General features: G+C 49.7%; 1 protein-coding gene across 8 annotated transcripts in view; it reads right to left on the reverse strand.

The window, feature by feature from the left end:
* Nucleotides 1-17,508, reverse strand: part of FRS3 (fibroblast growth factor receptor substrate 3) — a 95,752-nt gene that overhangs the window by 74,519 nt on the left and 3,725 nt on the right. For 6 of the 8 annotated variants that reach the window (XR_010235941.1, XM_063955064.1, XM_063955058.1 and 3 more), the window contains exon 3: nt 11,832-11,914. Coding sequence is in view for 5 of the 8 variants with exons in the window: in XM_063955064.1 (XP_063811134.1) it covers nt 11,832-11,891 (60 nt within the window). In the remaining 3 variants the exon portion in view is untranslated. Of the gene's footprint in view, nt 1-11,831; nt 11,917-17,508 lie in introns of those variants that run through there. The other 2 variants (XM_063955066.1, XM_063955068.1) reach the window with 2 other exon arrangements.

Below are 17,508 nucleotides of genomic sequence, written 5' to 3' on the forward strand. Positions count from 1 at the left end.
CCTGATGAGGTGGCCAAATCGGAATATGAAGGTAGGCATCCTTGATATCCAAGGACACCATGAATTCCTGTTCTACCAGACCCGCAACCACTGCTAGCAAGGATTCCTTTTTGAACTTGAAAACACCTTCAGGTAAGGATTCAAGGACTTTAGATTCAAAAATAGAATTTTAATTACCTACCGGTAAATTCTTTTCTCATCGTCCGTAGAGGATGCTGGGGTCCATTTAGTACCATGTGGTATTTGGTCCTTTGGGAGCCACTGGCACTTTAAGAGTTTAATAGTGTGGGCTGGCTCCTCCCTCTATGCCCCTCCTACCAGACTCAGTTTAGAAAATGTGCACGAGGAGACGGACATACTTAGAGAGAAGGATACACACAGATAGTGGTGAGATTCACACCAGCTCACACATAACAAAAAGGAAAGCCAAGCTAACAAACTTGGAAAAATTCAGCAATGGCTGAAACAACAATACTGAACCAAGTAACAATGCAGGAATACAAAGCACTGGGTGGGCGCCCAGCTTCCTCTACGGACTACGAGAAAAGGATTTACCGGTAGGTAATTAAAATCCTATTTTCTCTTGGATCCTAGAGGATGCTGGGGTCCATTTAGTACCATGGGGATGTACCAAAGCTCCCAGTACAGGAAGGAGTGCCAAGGTTCCTGCAGCACAGATTGACTAAACTGAAGGTCTTCAGAGGCCAAAGTATCGAACTTGTAGAACTTAGCAAACGTGTTCGACCCCGACCAAGTAGCTGCTCGGCAAAGCTGTAAAGTCGAGACACCCCGGGCAGCCGCCCAGGAAGAAACCACTTTACGAGTAGAGTGGGCCTGATCAGATCTTGGACATGGCAAGACTGCCCTCGAATAAGCATGCTGGATAGTAAACCTGATCCAGCGAGAAATCGTCTGCTTAGAAGCAGGACACCCAACATTGTTGGGATCATAAAGGACAAATAAAGCGTCCGACTTCCTGTGACGAGAAGTTCTCTTCACATACATTTTTAAAGCCCTCACCACATCCAAGGACTTTGAGGTAATTGAGGAATCAGTAGCCACTGGCACCACAATAGGTTGGTTAATATGAAAGGCTGACACAACCTTCGGAAGAAATTGCTGACGCGTTCTGAGCTCAGCCCTATCTTCATGGAAAATCAAGTAGGGGCTCTTCCAAGTAAGAAACTTGACGTCCACCTCCAGCAAAGGTTCGAACCAAGCCGATTGCAGGAACTACAGCACCACATTAACAAGGTGCCGTAGGTGGCACAAAAGGTGGATGGATGTGCAGAACCCCTTTCAAGAATGTCTGAACCTCAGGGAGGGCAGCCAATTGTTTCTGGAAGAAAATGGACAAGGCCAAAATCTGAAACTTTATGGAGCCCAAGCGGAGGCCCACGTCCACACCTGCTTGCAGAAAGTGGAGAAAATGTCCCAGTTGAAACTCCACCGTTGGAAACTTCTTGGATTCACACCAAGACACATACTTTTTCCAAGTTCGATGGTAATGTTCAGACGTAATTCCCTTCCTAGCTTGAATCAGGGTAAAAATGACCTTTTTCGGAATGCCCTTCCGAGCTAAGATCTGGTGTTCAACCTCCATGCCGTCAAACAAAGCCGCGGTAAGTCTTGATAGGCGAACGGCCCCTGTTGCAGAAGGTCCTCGCGAAGAGGAAGAGGCCTCGGATCATCCAGCAGTAATTCCAGAAGATCCGCGTACCAAGCCCTCCTTGGCCAGTCCGGAGCAATGAGGATCGCCTGAACTCTTGTTCTTTTTATTAGTTTGAGAATCCTTGGGATGAGTGAAAGTGGAGGGAACACATACACTGACTGGAACACCCACGGAGTTACCAGTGCGTCCATCGCCACTGCCTGTGGGTCTCTCAACCTGGAACAGTACCCCCGAAGCTTCTTGTTGAGGCCATCATATCTACCTGAGGTACACCCCATCGGCTTGTCACCTCTGCGAACACCTCTGGGTGGAGGCCCCATTCTCCTAAATGGAGATCATGTCTGCTGAGGAAGTCCGTTTCCCAATTGTCCACTCCCGGAATGAAGATTGCCGATAGCGCCACCGCGTGCTCTTCTGCCCAGAGGAGGATTCTTGTAATCTCCGACATTGCCGCTCTGCTCTTCATTCCGACACCCAGGCTGGCTTCAAGACATCCCGAACCATTGATTGGTTCACCAACGCTTTCTCCACTGGCAGAAACACCCGCTGCACTTCCGGAAGGGTCAGGATCCACCCGTGATCCTGGAGTAGTCAAGTTGAGAGTGCAATACTCTGCAACAACCTCTCCCTGGAAGATGCTTTTACCAGCAGATCGTCCAGATATGGATTATGTTCACTCCCTGCCTGCGGAGAACCATCATCTCTGCCACCCCCTTGGTGAACACCCTCGGTGCTGTGGAGAGGCCGAATGGCAGTGCCTGGAACTGATAGTGACAGTCTAACAGTGCGAATGTGAGTTAAGCCAAATCGGAATGTTGAGGTACGCATCCTTGATATCTAGGGATACCAGGAACTCCCCCTCCTCCAGACCTGAAATCACCGCTCTCAGAGACTCCATTTTCAATTTGAACTCCCTCAGATAGAGAGTTTCAACATTTTCAAATTCAAAATTGGCCTGACTGAACCATCCGGCTTCGGTACCACGAAAAGGTTCGAATAGTAACCCTTGTTTTGCATCTGAGGTGGAACTGGTATAATGACCTGTGACTTTTCCAATTTTTGGATGGCTTCCTGAAGGACAGCCGACTGCCAGCAAAGCTGGTAAGCCTGATCTGAAGAAACGGTGAGGCGTGAGTTCTTGAAACTGCAGCCTGTACCCCTGGGCTACAATATCCTGCACCCAGGGGTCCAGGCCGAACGACACCCACACGTGGATGATCCGTCTCAGCCTCGCCCCCACCGGACCTTCCTCCAGGCCATGCAGTCCACCGTCATGCTGAGGATTTTGATGTACCAGAAGCAGGCTTCTGGTCCTGGGAAACTGCAGCAGCAGGTTTTTTTTATTTTGCCCGACCTCCTCTAAAGAAGGTCCTTCTTGTTTTAGCTGTCCGAAAGGACTGACGTAGCTGAAGAAAAGGGTTTCTTCGTAGCAGGCGCAGCTGAGGGAAGAAAAGGTGACTTACCCGCGGGTTGCCATGGAAATCCACGCATCCAACGCTTCCCCAAAGAGAGCCAGACCTGTGTAGGGTAGGTACTCCACACCTCTCCTGGATTCCGCGTCGGCAGACCTCTACGAGCGGACACAGACATGGAAGACATCCCTGCAGCCATCGAACCCAGGTCTTTCATGGATTCCACCATAAATCCTGCAGAATCCTGAATGTTATGTAAAAACAAATCAACGTCACTTATCCATTGTAACCAATTCCTCAAGTAACGTGCCTGACCACTTTACTATAGCTTTAGAGATCCATGCACAGGCAATAGTAGGTCGCAGTATTGCCCCTGAAGCAGTGTATATGGATTTAAGCGCAGTGTCAATTTTGCGATCAACCGGTTCTTTTAACGCGGTACATCCCGGGACAGGTAAAACCACGTTCTTTGACAGTCTGGAAACAGATGCGTCAACTATGGGTGGGTTTTCCCCATTTCTTTCTATCCTCCTCAGGGAAGGGAAAAGCAACCAGAACCTTTCTTGTAATCTGGAATTTTTTCTCTGGGTTTTCCCGGGATTTTTCAAATATAGCGTTTAATTCCTTAGATGCAGGGAAGGTTAGCGAGGCTTTCTTATTATCCATGAAGTAAGCCTCCTCAACCTGCTCGGGTGTTGTATCAGCAATATTCAACACATCTCTAATGGCCTCAATCATCAACTGCACCCCTTTTGCAAGAGACGCCACTACCCTGCAGCACATCCCCATCACCTGTGTCAGAATCTGTATCCATGTCATCTTGCATAATCTGGGCAAGACCACGTTTTTGAGGGTATACGCTAGGGGGGCCTGAAGGAACAGCACCAGACCAAAACCCCATAGAATTCTGTAAAACCTGAGTTGCAGTCTCAGTGTGTGCTACCCTAGAAGAAATCTGAGCAATCATTAAGATCTCTTAATAGAGCCCAACCACTCAGGCTCCTTTGCAGGGATCTGTGATAAAACAGAGACAATCCTGAGTACATGGAATGGGATCATCCTAAGAGGAATTATCCGCTGCAGCGTATGACACAGAGTCCCTAGACATGGCGTTTGCTGTTTACTAACACTCCACACCCACACAGGGAAAAGACAGACAGTTTCCCCTCAAAGAATGCCAAGAGAGACAGAGAGACTGGAGCCAACCCACACACAGCGCTGTTCAGATAGAGAGAAGCCCCTATCTAGCGCTTACTGTGCACCTTAATAGGTTACACAGTATTCACACAGCCTCCACCCCTTCTACAACCCCCTGGTACCATACAAGATAGCTGGAGTTGAAATGGAGGGACAGCTCTCCCTGTCAGCATCTCCACATTGATCTGTAGACAGGGAAAATGGCGCTGAATGCTGCGGAGTCCGCTCTGTGGAGAAGTTCCGCCCCTTTCATGGCGCTGCTTCCCGCGTCACCGTTCTTTATACCGGCCTGAGGAAAATGCTGGCAGTGAAAGGGGGCCCCTGACAGACTTCTAGCCTAAAACGCTAAAAAAAAAAAAAAAAAAAAAAAAAAGCCACACTAGAAGAACCCCCTGTGACTGGCTCGTCCGGGCACATTTTCTAAACGAGTCTGGTAGGAGAGGCATAGAGGGAGGAGCCAGCCCACACTATTAATCTCTTAAAGTGTCAGTGGCTCCCAAAGGACCCATCTATACCACATGGTACTAAATGGACCGCAGCATCCTTTAGGACGTAAGAGAAATGGGCCTTACCGAACCGTCCGGTTTCGGTACCACAAACAGGTTGGAGTAACAACCCTTGCCTCGTTGTGGTATTGGTACTGGAACAATGACGTGGCACTGGACCAACTTTAGTATGGCCTGTTGCAACGTAACTTGCATATCTCCCAAAGCTGGTAAGCTTGATTTGAAAAATAAATCGTTGGGGAGGATCACTGTCTAACTCCAGCTTGTAGCCTTGAGAAATGAGATCCCTGACCCAGGTATCCTGGCAGGGAGCCTCCCAGACGCGGCTGAAGTGACGCAGTCGAGCTCCCACCTATAGATCCCCTCGGGGTGGGTGGGCACCGTCATGCTGAGGCCTTAGTGGAAGCAGAACTGGTGGTCTGTTCCCGAGAGCTGGTGCTTGCAGGCTTTCTTGACTTACCTCTGGTGCCTCTAGTCGTATTGAAAGGACTGTACAGATGGCCCCGGGTAGGAGCGCCTCGCCGGCAGAGCCCCAGAGGAGAGAAACGTGGATTTCCAAAGTTACGGCTGGGAAATCCACGTATCCAATTCAACCCCAAAGAGCCATTCCCCTGAAAAGGGGAGGGATTACACACTGCGTTTGGATTCCGCGTCCGCTATCCACTAACGCAACCACAAGGTCCTGCGCGCCGACACTGCTGGGGCAGAGGTCCTAGCATTAATGTTCGCCATCTCCTTGAGGGAATCACAGAGGACGCGTGTAGTGTCCTGAACGTGCTTTAGGAGGGTAACCATAGTGACCAGGGGTATAGTCCAAGAGAGGCCCTCCTGAATTGAGTGGCCCATGAATGAATAGCATAGGTCATCCAGCAACCTGCAAGGACCGGTCTTTGCAATATACCTTCTGCCATGTAAATAGATTCGAGTGTAGCTTCTATTTTCCTATCCCCAGGATCCTTTATGGTAAAGGACAGTGGAGAGACTGATACATCAACCCCCAGGGGTTCCTCCCAAAATTTCCTACCTTCAGGAGCAAATGGGAAAGTGCGCAAAAATGAGTTTTACGGTAAGAACTTACCTTTGTTAAAACTCTTTCTGCGAAGTACACTGGGCTCCACAAGTAATGGACAATGGGGTGTAGAGTAGGATCTTGATCCGAGGCACCAACAGGCTCAAAGCTTTGACTGTTCCCAGAATGCATAGCGCCGTCTCCTATATCACCCCGCCTCCCTGCACAGGATCTCAGTTCTTAGTTAACCAGTCCAATGCAGTAGCAGGAAAAGAGACGATAACGGTTAGTAGCCACAACACCGCATTCTCACGACAGGAGAAGTGTCAGCGGCTAATGCCATACCAACCCAAAGAAGCTAAGTGCGTCAGGGTGGGCGCATTCTGGAGCCCAGTGTACCTCGCAGAAAGAGTTTTAACAAAGGTAAGTTCTTACCATAAAACTCGTTTTCTGCTGCGGGGTACACTGGGCTCCACAAGGAATGGACAATGGGGATGTCCTAAAGCAGTTCCTTATGGGAGGGGACGCACTGTAGCGGGTACAAGAACCCGGCGCCCAAAGGAAGCATCCTGGGAAGCGGCAGTATCGAAGGCATAGAACCTTATGAACGTGTTCACAGAGGACCACGTAGCCGCCTTGCACAATTGTTCAAGGGTTGCACCACGTTGGGCCGCCCAAGAAGGTCCAACAGACCGAGTAGAATGGGCCTTAATGTGATCAGGAGCAGAGAGACCAGCCTTCACATAAGCATGTGCAATCACCATTCTAATCCATCTGGCCAGAGTTTGCTTGTGAGCAGGCCAGCCCCGTTTGTGAAACCTAAACACAACAAAAAGAGAATCAGATTTCCTAATAAGAGCAGTTCTCTTCACATAGATACGGAGAGCCCGTACCACATCCAAAGACCGCTCTTTGGGAGACAGATCAGGAGAAACAAGTGCCGGAACTACAATCTCCTGATTAAGGTGAAACAAAGAAACCACCTTAGGTAGATAGCCGGGACAAGTCCTAAGAACCGCCCGGTCACGGTGAAATATCAGATATGCTTCACACCCCTATTGTATATGACTCCAGTGTCCCCTAGTGGATGAAAGAGAAATATCAGATATGGGGAACTACAGGACAAGGCACCCAAATCCGACACTCTTCTAGCTGAAGCAATAGCCAGCAGAAACACCACCTTAAGGGAAAGCCACTTAAGGTCAGCTGAACCAAGGAGGTTCAAACGGAGACTCTTGTAACGCCTCCAAAACCACTGCCAAGTCCCAAGGAGCCACAGGCGGGACATAGGGAGGTATACGCAACACGCCCTGAGTAAAGGTATGCATATCAGGTAAGGTCGCAATTTTTCTCTGAAACCACACCGACAAGGCAGATATTTGAACCTTGAGGGAGGCCAGACGCAGGCCTAAGTCCAGGCCCTGCTGAAGAAAATCCAACAACTTGGCTATACTAAACTTGGAAGCGTCATAATCGTTAGATGCGCACCAAACAAAGTAAGAATGCCAGACCCTATAGTAAATCCGAGCCGAAGCCGGTTTCCGGACCCGCAACATAGTTTGAACTTCCGAATTACCCTGGGCAGAAGTGACACCGGAGGGAACACGCACAGCAGTCGAAACCTCCACGGTACCGCCAGCGCATCCACGAATGCTGCTTGAGGATCACTTGTCCTTGCTCCGAAGACCGGAACCTTGTGATTGTGTCGAGACGCCATCAGATCTACGTCTGGAAGGACCCACCTTTCCATTAGGAGTTGAAACACTTCTGGATGGAGGCACCACTCGCCGGCATGTACGTCCTGACGACTGAGAAAGTCCGCTTCCCAATTCAAGACTCCCGGAATGAATATTGCCGATATGGCCGGTAGATGGCGTTCTGCCCACTGTAGAATCCGTGAGACTTCCTTCATTGCTAGGCGGCTTCGAGTGCCGCCTTGATGATTTATGTAAGCCACTGTGCTGCACTTGATCAGGACGGTTCTGAATTAAATGCTGGGCTAGGTTCAAGGCATTGAAGACCGCCCGCAACTCCAGAATATTGATTGAGAGGAGGGACTCCTCCTTGGTCCACCGCCCCTGAAGGGAGTGTTGCTCCAGCACCGCGCCCCAACCTCTTAGACTGGCATCTGTCGCCAACAGGACCCAGTCGGATATCCAGAACGGACGACCCCTGCACAGTTGTTGGTCCCGGAGCCACCAGAGCAGCGACAGACGGACCTCCGGAGTCAATGAGATCATTTGAGACCTGATCCGGTGAGGCAGGCCGTCCCATTTGGCTATAATCAGCCTCTGGAGAGGGCGAGAGTGAAATGGAGCGTACTCCACCATGTCGAATGCTGACACCATGAGGCCCAGCACCTGCATCGCCGAATGTATCGACACTTGCGGACGAGATACGAAACAACGAATCCTGTCCTGAAGTTTCAGGACTTTCTCCTGAGACAGGAACAACCGCTGGTTTTGAGTGTCCAATAGTGCTACCAGATGCACCATGCTCTGAGCAGGGATCAGGGATGACTTCTTCCAGTTGATGAGCTACCCGTGGGCTTGCAGAAACCGGACAGTCACATCTAGATGGAGCAGGAGAATTTCTGGGGAATTTGCCAGGATTAACAAGTCGTACAAATACGGCAGTATCCTGACCCCTTGACGGCGGAGTACCACCGTCTGCACCGCCATGACTTTTGTAAAGACTCGCGGAGCCGTTGTTAAACCAAAAGGTAACGCCCGAAACTGGTAATGGCAGTTGCCAATCGCAAATCTCAGGTATTGCTGATGAGACACTGCTATAGGAATATGCAGGTAAGCATCCTGTATATCCAGGGAGACCATGAAGTCCCCAGGTTCCAAGGCCAGAACTATAGAGCGAAGGGTTTCCATTCGGAACTTGGAAACCTTCACAAACCTGTTCAATGCCTTGAGGTTGAGAATGGGCCGGGAGGACCCATTCGGTTTCGGGACTAGAAACAGCGGAGAATAGTATCCCCGGTCCCTCTGCGCAAGAGGCACCTGTAATACGACTCATGTATCCAGGAGGGTCTGTACCACCGAATGTAGAGTGTTTGCCTTTGTCTTGTCCAACGGGGCATCTGTCTGGCAAAATCGATGAGGGGGTCGGTTTTTGAAGGCTATGGCGTAACCTCGAGTGACGACTTCCCGTACCCAGGCATCTGAAGTGGTCTTCAACCATTCCTGGGTATACCCTAGAAGCCGGCCCCCCACCCTGGGATCCCCCAGAGGGAGGCCCGCCCCGTCATGCGGCAGGCTTATCTGTCTTGGAAGCTGGCTGACGGGCCGCCCAGGCTCTTTTGGGCTTAGGCTTACCAGGTTTGGAAGTGCGGGCCTGCTTGTTGTACGCCTGACCTTTTGCTTTACCTGAAGGACGAAAAGGGCGAAAGGAAGTACCTTTAGCCTTCAACACAGAAGGAGCAGTACTTGGCAGACAGGCAGTTTTGGCAGTAGCCACAATCTTATTTAAATTCTCCCCAAACAGAATATCTCGCTTAAAAGGGAGTACCTCCAGGGTTTTTCTAGAGTCCAGATCAACAGACCAGGATCTCAGCCACTATATCCAGCGAGCCAGGACTGACGTAGTAGAGGCCTTGGCTGCCAGGATACCGGCATCAGAAGCCGCCTCTTTAATATAACGAGACGCTGTGACAATATAAGACAAGCATTGTCTAGCATGGTCAGAGGAGATTTCAGCATCTAACTCCAAGGCCCATGCTTCAATGGCCTCTGCAGCCCAAGTAGCTGCAATAGTGGGCCTTTGTGCAGCACCCGTGAGGGTGTAAATCGCTTTCAGACAACCCCCTGACGTATGTCAATTAGGTGGTCAGAGTGAGGTAAAACTTGTTTAATCACCTTCTGACGCTTAAACCTATCTGGTTTCTTAGGAGGAACGGATGGCTCGGGATCATCCGTAATCTGTAAAATTAACTTAATAGCCTCCAAAAGATCAGGAACATCAACATGTGAACTACCCTCCCTAACAGCCGTATCTGAGTCAGAACCTGTGGGGTCAGTGTAAGTGCCGTCTTCATCCGCCGAGGTGTCAGTGACAGCAGTGGATTGTGAGGAGACAAGCGCTCGCTTAGAGGACCCCTTGGACGTAGGCGAGCGACGGTCAGATTTTTTAGTAGTCAGGGACTGGTTCAACTTCTTTATTTGAGCAGATAAATCGTCCACCCACGGCGGGTTAGCTGCAGGGACCACAAACGGTTGCACTGGCATTGGGGGTCCCATAGGGGGTGTCAGTTTATGAACTAGCGTATACAGAAGCGTGGAAAAAGCGGCCCACGGCGGGTCATTATTTGCCCCCCATTACCACCGTCCCACTGGGGGGCAAGGAGCCTCCAGAACCAGAGCTGCTAGATTCTCTTCACCAGCAGAGATAAAGGAGAGATAAAGGAGAGATATGGTGACTAAATCACAGAGAAAAATACGTAATACAGTATATCTTTGTGAAAATCCTATATTAGATAAAACCTGACGCACCAAGCCCCCTCAGGTTATAGAATATAGGGATAGCAGGTTGAGTGAAAGACACGAAATGGACACCACTCCGCTATCAAATGGCATGCACACACAAATAGTCAAATAGTCAATAGTCTGTACAATGCAGAGGTTATTACTAACAATAACACTGCACTGGACTAGCTTACACAGCTATATAACAATAGATATAACAGTACACAGTAAGACCTGGATGTATATCACAGGGTAATTGTACTAGGAAACCCTGACTAAGTGTACTCTTTCTTAACTAACACTGACTAAAAAAGGTAGGTAGAATACTTAAGTGTCTTGTAAAGTCACAGCACTGACAACCAGGCGGCTTTACATAGGAGGATTTGCCCAAGCATTCCCAGGAACAGTGAGCTGAGGGATAATGGCGCCGCAGACACTGCCAGGGAGTGAGGGAGAGACAGATATGCAGCTCCAGGGCAGGAACATTTGCAGAAAATGGCGCGCTGGGGGAGGGGCTTCAGGTCCAAGCTCTATCCCCCTGCTGGCAAAACCACCGGGTACTGCAGGCTCTAATAAAACGGTTTATAGAGAAAACCTGACCTGTCCCATGCCCTGGTGATCAAGTGGGATCGCCTGTACTGCCACAGTGTCCACAGACAGCGCGCGCGGCCCGCCTCCCACTGACCGCGCCGGATTGCGATAAAGACCGGGTTCCGCAAGCGGGACCCTCTTACCACCTTCCGAAGCGCGGCAACGCGATCCCGGAGAGCACCCGTCGTGTGTGCCTGACAAGAAGAAAACCGGAACCTCCCGTTGTAGTTACCCGGCAACCAGGGCTCGGGAGTGTACAGCGCTGTCTGAGGAGTCAGGAAGCGCTGTGTGTGCTGTCCATGGCTGCAGTAAGCGGCGCCAAAATGCCTCTGGTCCTGCTCCGAGTTAGCTCCGCCCCATCAAATGGCGCCAAAGCTATATTTATTATTTATACAGGCAATGTCTCCTTTCAGCTTAAAATCATCACAAGTAGTACTAGTCTAAGCGATTGCGAGCCAGTCTACACAGGGGGATCTTAGGGGAACCCCCCCCCCCCCTCCCAAGCAGGGGAAGCGGCTCTGCACCTCGTAAGGCCGGTGACCATCCCACCCCCCCCTAAACTCCCACGGAGCAGGTATGCTGTTGCCTAAACAGCATGTGCATCCTCTCCTGAGGGTACTTTTTTCTAAACTGCCTGGGGGAGGGGGCATAGAGGGGAGGAGCCAGCACACCCAGTGAAGAAATTTAAAGTACACCGGCTCCTTTGGACCCCGTCTATACCCCTTCGTACTAGATTCCCCAATATCCCTTATTGATGCTAGAGAAAATAATATTTTGTTTCATTATGCAACAAGAATAGACATTCAAAATCTGCCATACACCACATGAAACCCAACAAAATGATATGCACTCTATTACTCTATGATAAATATGAAGCTATAGCACATGAAACACCACAAACCCCCTGAAACAAAGAAGTGCACATTTCACACACTGCAGCTTATTAACACTGGAAGCTAGGTAGTATTTTACTTTGAATTTGGTGGGATGATTGTCTGGGAGTCCGTCTCGACAGCTGCAGCAGCTTCCCATGATATTAGCACATTAGTTTTCCTCTGTAACAAACAAAAAAATTTTAATATATATTTAATGTTACATATGTATTGCAATAGATTTTAAAATGTAAAAATATTGAGCTTGTCTTATATTTTTATACACATGGACTGAATAGTGGGATAAAATAAGATTTTACTCACCGGTAAATCTATTTCTCGTAGTCCTAGTGGATGCTGGGAACTCCGTAAGGACCATGGGGAATAGACGGGCTCCGCAGGAGACTGGGCACTCTAAAAGAAAGATTAGGTACTATCTGGTGTGCACTGGCTCCTCCCTCTATGCCCCTCCTCCAGACCTCAGTTAGGACACTGTGCCCGGAAGAGCTGACACAATAAGGAAGGATTTTGAATCCCGGGTAAGACTCATACCAGCCACACCAATCACACCGTATAACTCGTGATACTATACCCAGTTAACAGTATGAAATATAACTGAGCCTCTCAACAGATGGCTCAACAATAACCCTTTAGTTAGGCAATAACTATATACAAGTATTGCAGACAATCCGCACTTGGGATGGGCGCCCAGCATCCACTACGGACTACGAGAAATAGATTTACCAGTGAGTAAAATCTTATTTTCTCTGACGTCCTAGTGGATGCTGGGAACTCCGTAAGGACCATGGGGATTATACCAAAGCTCCCAAACGGGCGGGAGAGTGCGGATGACTCTGCAGCACCGAATGAGAGAACTCAAGGTCCTCCTCAGCCAGGGTATCAAATTTGTAAAATTTAGCAAACGTGTTTGCCCCTGACCAAGTTGCAGCTCTGCAAAGTTGTAAAGCCGAGACCCCTCAGGCAGCCGCCCAAGAAGAGCCCACTTTCCTTGTGGAATGGGCTTTTACTGATTTAGGGTGCGGCAATCCAGCCGCAGAATGCGCCAGCTGAATTGTGCTACAAATCCAGCGAGCAATAGTCTGCTTAAAAGCAGGAGCACCTAGTTTGTTGGGTGCATACAGGATAAAAAGCGAGTCAGTTTTCCTGACTCCAGCCGTCCTGGAAACATAAATTTTCAAGGCCCTGACTACGTCCAGTAACTTGGAATCTTCCAAGTCCCTAGTAGCCGCAGGCACTACAATAGGTTGGTTCAAGTGAAAAGCTGATACCACCTTAGGGAGAAACTGGGGACGAGTCCTCAATTCTGCCCTATCCATATGGAAAATCAGATAAGGGCTTTTACATGACAAAGCCGCCAATTCTGACACACGCCTGGCCGAAGCCAAGGCCAATAACATGACCACTTTCCACGTGAGATATTTCAGATCCACAGTTTTAAGTGGCTCAAACCAATGTGATTTCAGGAAACTCAACACCACGTTGAGATCCCAAGGTGCCACAGGAGGCACAAAAGGGGGCTGAATATGTAGCACTCCCTTTACAAATGTCTGAACTTCAGGCAGTGAAGCCAGTTCTTTCTGGAAGAAAATCGACAGAGCCGAAATCTGGACCTTAATGGAACCCAATTTTAGGCCCATAGTCACTCCCGACTGTAGGAAGTGCAGAAAACGACCCAGCTGAAATTCCTCAGTAGGGGCCTTCCTGGCCACACACCACGAAACATATTTTCGCCAAATACGGTGATAATGGTTTGCGGTTACTTCTTTCCTAGCTTTTATCAGCGTAGGAATGACTTCCTCCGGAATGCCCTTTTCCTTTAGGATCCGGAATTCAACCGCCATGCCGTCAAACGCAGCCGCGGTAAGTCTTGGAACAGACAGGGCCCCTGCTGTAGCAGATCCTGTCTGAGCGGTAGAGGCCATGGGTCCTCTGATATCATTTCTTGAAGTTCTGGGTACCAAAGCTCTTCTTGGCCAATCCGGAACCACGAGTATCGTTCTTACTCCTCACCTTCTTATTATTCTCAGTACCTTTGGTATGAGAGGCAGAGGAGGGAACACATACACCGACTGGTACACCCACGGTGTCACTAGAGCGTCCACAGCTATCGCCTGAGGGTCCCTTGACCTGGCGCAATATCTCTTTAGCTTTTTGTTGAGGCGGGACGCCATCATGTCAACCTATGGCCTTTCCCAACGGTTTACCAACAGTTGGAAGACTTCTGGATGAAGTCCCCACTCTCCCGGGTGTAGGTCGCGTCTGCTGAGGAAGTCTGCTTCCCAGTTGTCCACTCCCGGAATGAACACTGCTGACAGTGCTAAGACGTGATTTTCCGCCCATCGGAGAATCCTTGTGGCTTCTGCCATCGCCATCCTGCTTCTTGTGCCGCCCTGTCGGTTTACATGGGCGACTGCCGTGATGTTGTCTGATTGGATCAGTACCGGCTGGTTTTGAAGCAGGGGCCTTGCCTGACTTAGGACATTGTAAATGGCCCTCAGTTCCAGAATATTTATGTGTAGGGACGACTCCTGACTTGACCAAAGTCCTTGGAAATTTCTTCCCTGTGTGACTGCTCCCCAGCCTCGAAGGCTGGCATCCGTGGTCACCAGGACCCAGTCCTGTAAGCCGAATCTGCGGCCCTCTAGAAGAAGAGCACTCTGCAGCCACCGCAGCAGAGACACCCTGGTCCTTGGAGACAGGGTTATCAGCCGATGCATCTGAAGATGCGATCCCGACCACTTGTCCAAGAGGTCCCACTGAAAGGTTCTTGCATGGAACCTGACGAATGGAATTGCTTCGTATGAAGCTACCATTTTTCCGAGGATTCGTGTGCAGTGATGCACCGATACCTGTTTTGGTTTCAGGAGGTCTCTGACTAGAGATGACAGCTCCTTGGCTTTCTCCTGCGGGAGAAACACTTTTTTCTGTTCTGTGTCCAGAACCATCCCCAGGAACAGTAGGCGTGTGGAAGGAACCAGCTGTGGAATGTTTAGAATCCATCCGTGCTGTTGTAGCACTTCCCGAGATAGTGCTACTCCGACCAACAACTGCTCCTTGGACCTCGCCCTTATAAGGAGAACGTCCAAGTACGGGATAATTAAAACTCCCTTTTTTCGAAGGAGTATCATAATTTCTGCCATTACCTTGGTAAACACCCTCGGTGCTGTGGACAGTCCAAACGGCAGTGTCTGGAATTGGTAATGGCAATCCTGTACCACAAATCTGAGGTACTCCTGGTGAGGATGGTAAATGGGGACATGCAGGTAAGCATCCTTGATGTCCAGGGATACCATGTAATCCCCCTCGTCCAGGCTTGCAATAACCGCCCTGAGCAATTCCATCTTGAACTTGAATTTTTTTATGCATGTGTTCAAGGATTTCAAATTTAAAATGGGTCTCACCGAACCGTCCGGTTTCGGTACCACAAACAGTGTGGAATAGTAACCCCCTCCTTGTTGAAGTAGGGGCACCTTGACTATCACCTGCTGGGAATACAGCTTGTGAATTGCCTCTAGCACAGCCTCCCTGCCCAAGGGAGTTGTCGGCAAGGCAGATTTGAGGAAAACGGCGGGGGAGGAAACATCTCGAATTCCAGCTTGTACCCCTGAGATACTACTTGAAGGATCCAGGGATCCTGTGAGCGAGCCCACTGATCGCTGAAATTTTTGAGGCGGCCCCCCACCGTACTTGGCTACGCTTGTGGAGCCCCAGCGTCATGCGGTGGGCTCAGAGGAAGCGGGGGAAAAATTTTGATTCTGGGAACTGGCTGACTGGAGCAGCTTTTTCCCTCTTCCCTTGTCTCTGTGCAGAAAGGAAGCGCCTTTGACCCGCTTGCATTTCTGAAGCCGAAAGGACTGTACCTGATAATACAGTGCTTTCTTAGGCTGTGAGGAAACCTGAGGTAAAATGTTTTCTTCCCAGCTGTTGCTGTGGATACGAGGTCCCAGAGACCATCCCCAAACAATTCCTCACCCTTATAAGGCAGATCTATGTGCCTTTTAAAGTCAGCATCACCTGTCCAGTGTCGGGTCTCTAATACCCTCCTGACAGAATGGACATTACATTAATTCTGGATGCCAGCCGGTAAAATATCCCTCTGTGCATCCTTCATATATAAGACGACGTCATTAATATGCTCTTATGTTAGCAAACTAGTATCCCTGTTTGACAGGGTCACAGACCACGCTGCAGCAGCAATATCTGCAGGTCTCAGTCTAGTACCTGTGTGTGTAAGTACAGACTTCAGGATAGCCTCCTGCTTTTTATCAACAGGTACCTTCAAAGTGGCCGTATCCTAAGACGGCAGTGCCACCTTTTTTGACAAACGTGTGAGCGCCTTATCCACCCTAGGGGATATCTCCCAGCGTAACTTATCCTCTGGCGGGAAAGGGTACGCCAACAGTAACTTTTTAGAAATAACCAGTTTCTTATCGGGGGAACCCACGCTTTTTCACACACTTCATTCACTCATCTGATGGGGGAACAAAACACTGCCTGCTTTTTCTCCCCAAACATAAAACCCTTTTTTAGTGTTACTTGGGTTAATGTCAGAATGTGTAACACATTTTTTATTGCCGGGATCAAGTCACGGATGTTCCTAGTGGATTGTGTATATGTCTCAACCTCGTCGACACTGGAGTCAGACTCCGTGTCGACATCTGTGTCTGCCATCTGAGGGAGCGGGCGTTTTTGAGCCCCTGATGGCCTTTGAGACGCCTGGGCAGGCGCGGGCTGAGAAGCCGTCTGTCCCACAGCTGTTACGTCATCCAGCCTTTTATGTAAGGAGTTGACACTGTCGGTTAATACCTTCCACCTATCCATCCACTCTGGTGTCGGCCCCACAGGGGGCGACATCACATTTATTGGCATCTGCTCCGTCACCACATAAGCCTCCTCATCAAAACATGTCGACACAGCCGTACCGACACACCGCACACACACAGGGAATGCTCTGACTGAGGACAGGACCCCACACAGCCCTTTGGGGAGACAGAGAGAGAGTATGCCAGCACACACCAGAGCGCTATATAATGTGGGGATTAACACTATAACTGAGTGAATTTTCCCCAGTAGCTGCTTGTATATACAATATTGCGCCTAAATTTAGTGCCCCCCCTCTCTTTTTAACCCTTTGAGCCTGAAAACTACAGGGGAGAGCCTGGAGAGCTGTCTTCTAGCTGCACTGTGAAGAGAAAATGGCGCCAGTGTGCTGAGGGAGATAGCTCCGCCCCTTTTTCGCGGACTTTTCTCTCGCTTTTTTATGGATTCTGGCAGGGGTATTTATCACATATATAGCCTCTGGGGCTATATATTGTTATTATTTTGCCAGCCAAGGTGTTTATATTGCCCTCAGGGCGCCCCCCCCCCCCAGCGCCCTGCACCCATCAGTGACCGGAGTGTGAGGTGTACATGAGGAGCAATGGCGCACAGCTGCAGTGCTGTGCGCTACCTTGGTGAAGACTGAAGTCTTCTGCCGCCGATTTTCCGGACCATCTTTATGCTTCTGGCTCTGTAAGGGGGACGGCGGCGCGGCTCCGGGAACGAACACCAAGGACGGGTCCTGCGGTCGATCCCTCTGGAGCTAATGGTGTCCAGTAGCCTAAGAAGCCCAAGCTAGCTGCAAGCAGGTAGGTTCGCTTCTTCTCCCCTTAGTCCCTCGTTGCAGTGAGCCTGTTGCCAGCAGGTCTCACTGTAAAATAAAAAACCTAAAATATACTTTCTTTCTAGGAGCTCAGGAGAGCCCCTAGTGTGCATCC

Source organism: Pseudophryne corroboree, chromosome 2 (assembly GCF_028390025.1).
Source record: "Pseudophryne corroboree isolate aPseCor3 chromosome 2, aPseCor3.hap2, whole genome shotgun sequence".
NCBI classification, from domain to species: Eukaryota; Metazoa; Chordata; class Amphibia; order Anura; family Myobatrachidae; genus Pseudophryne; species Pseudophryne corroboree.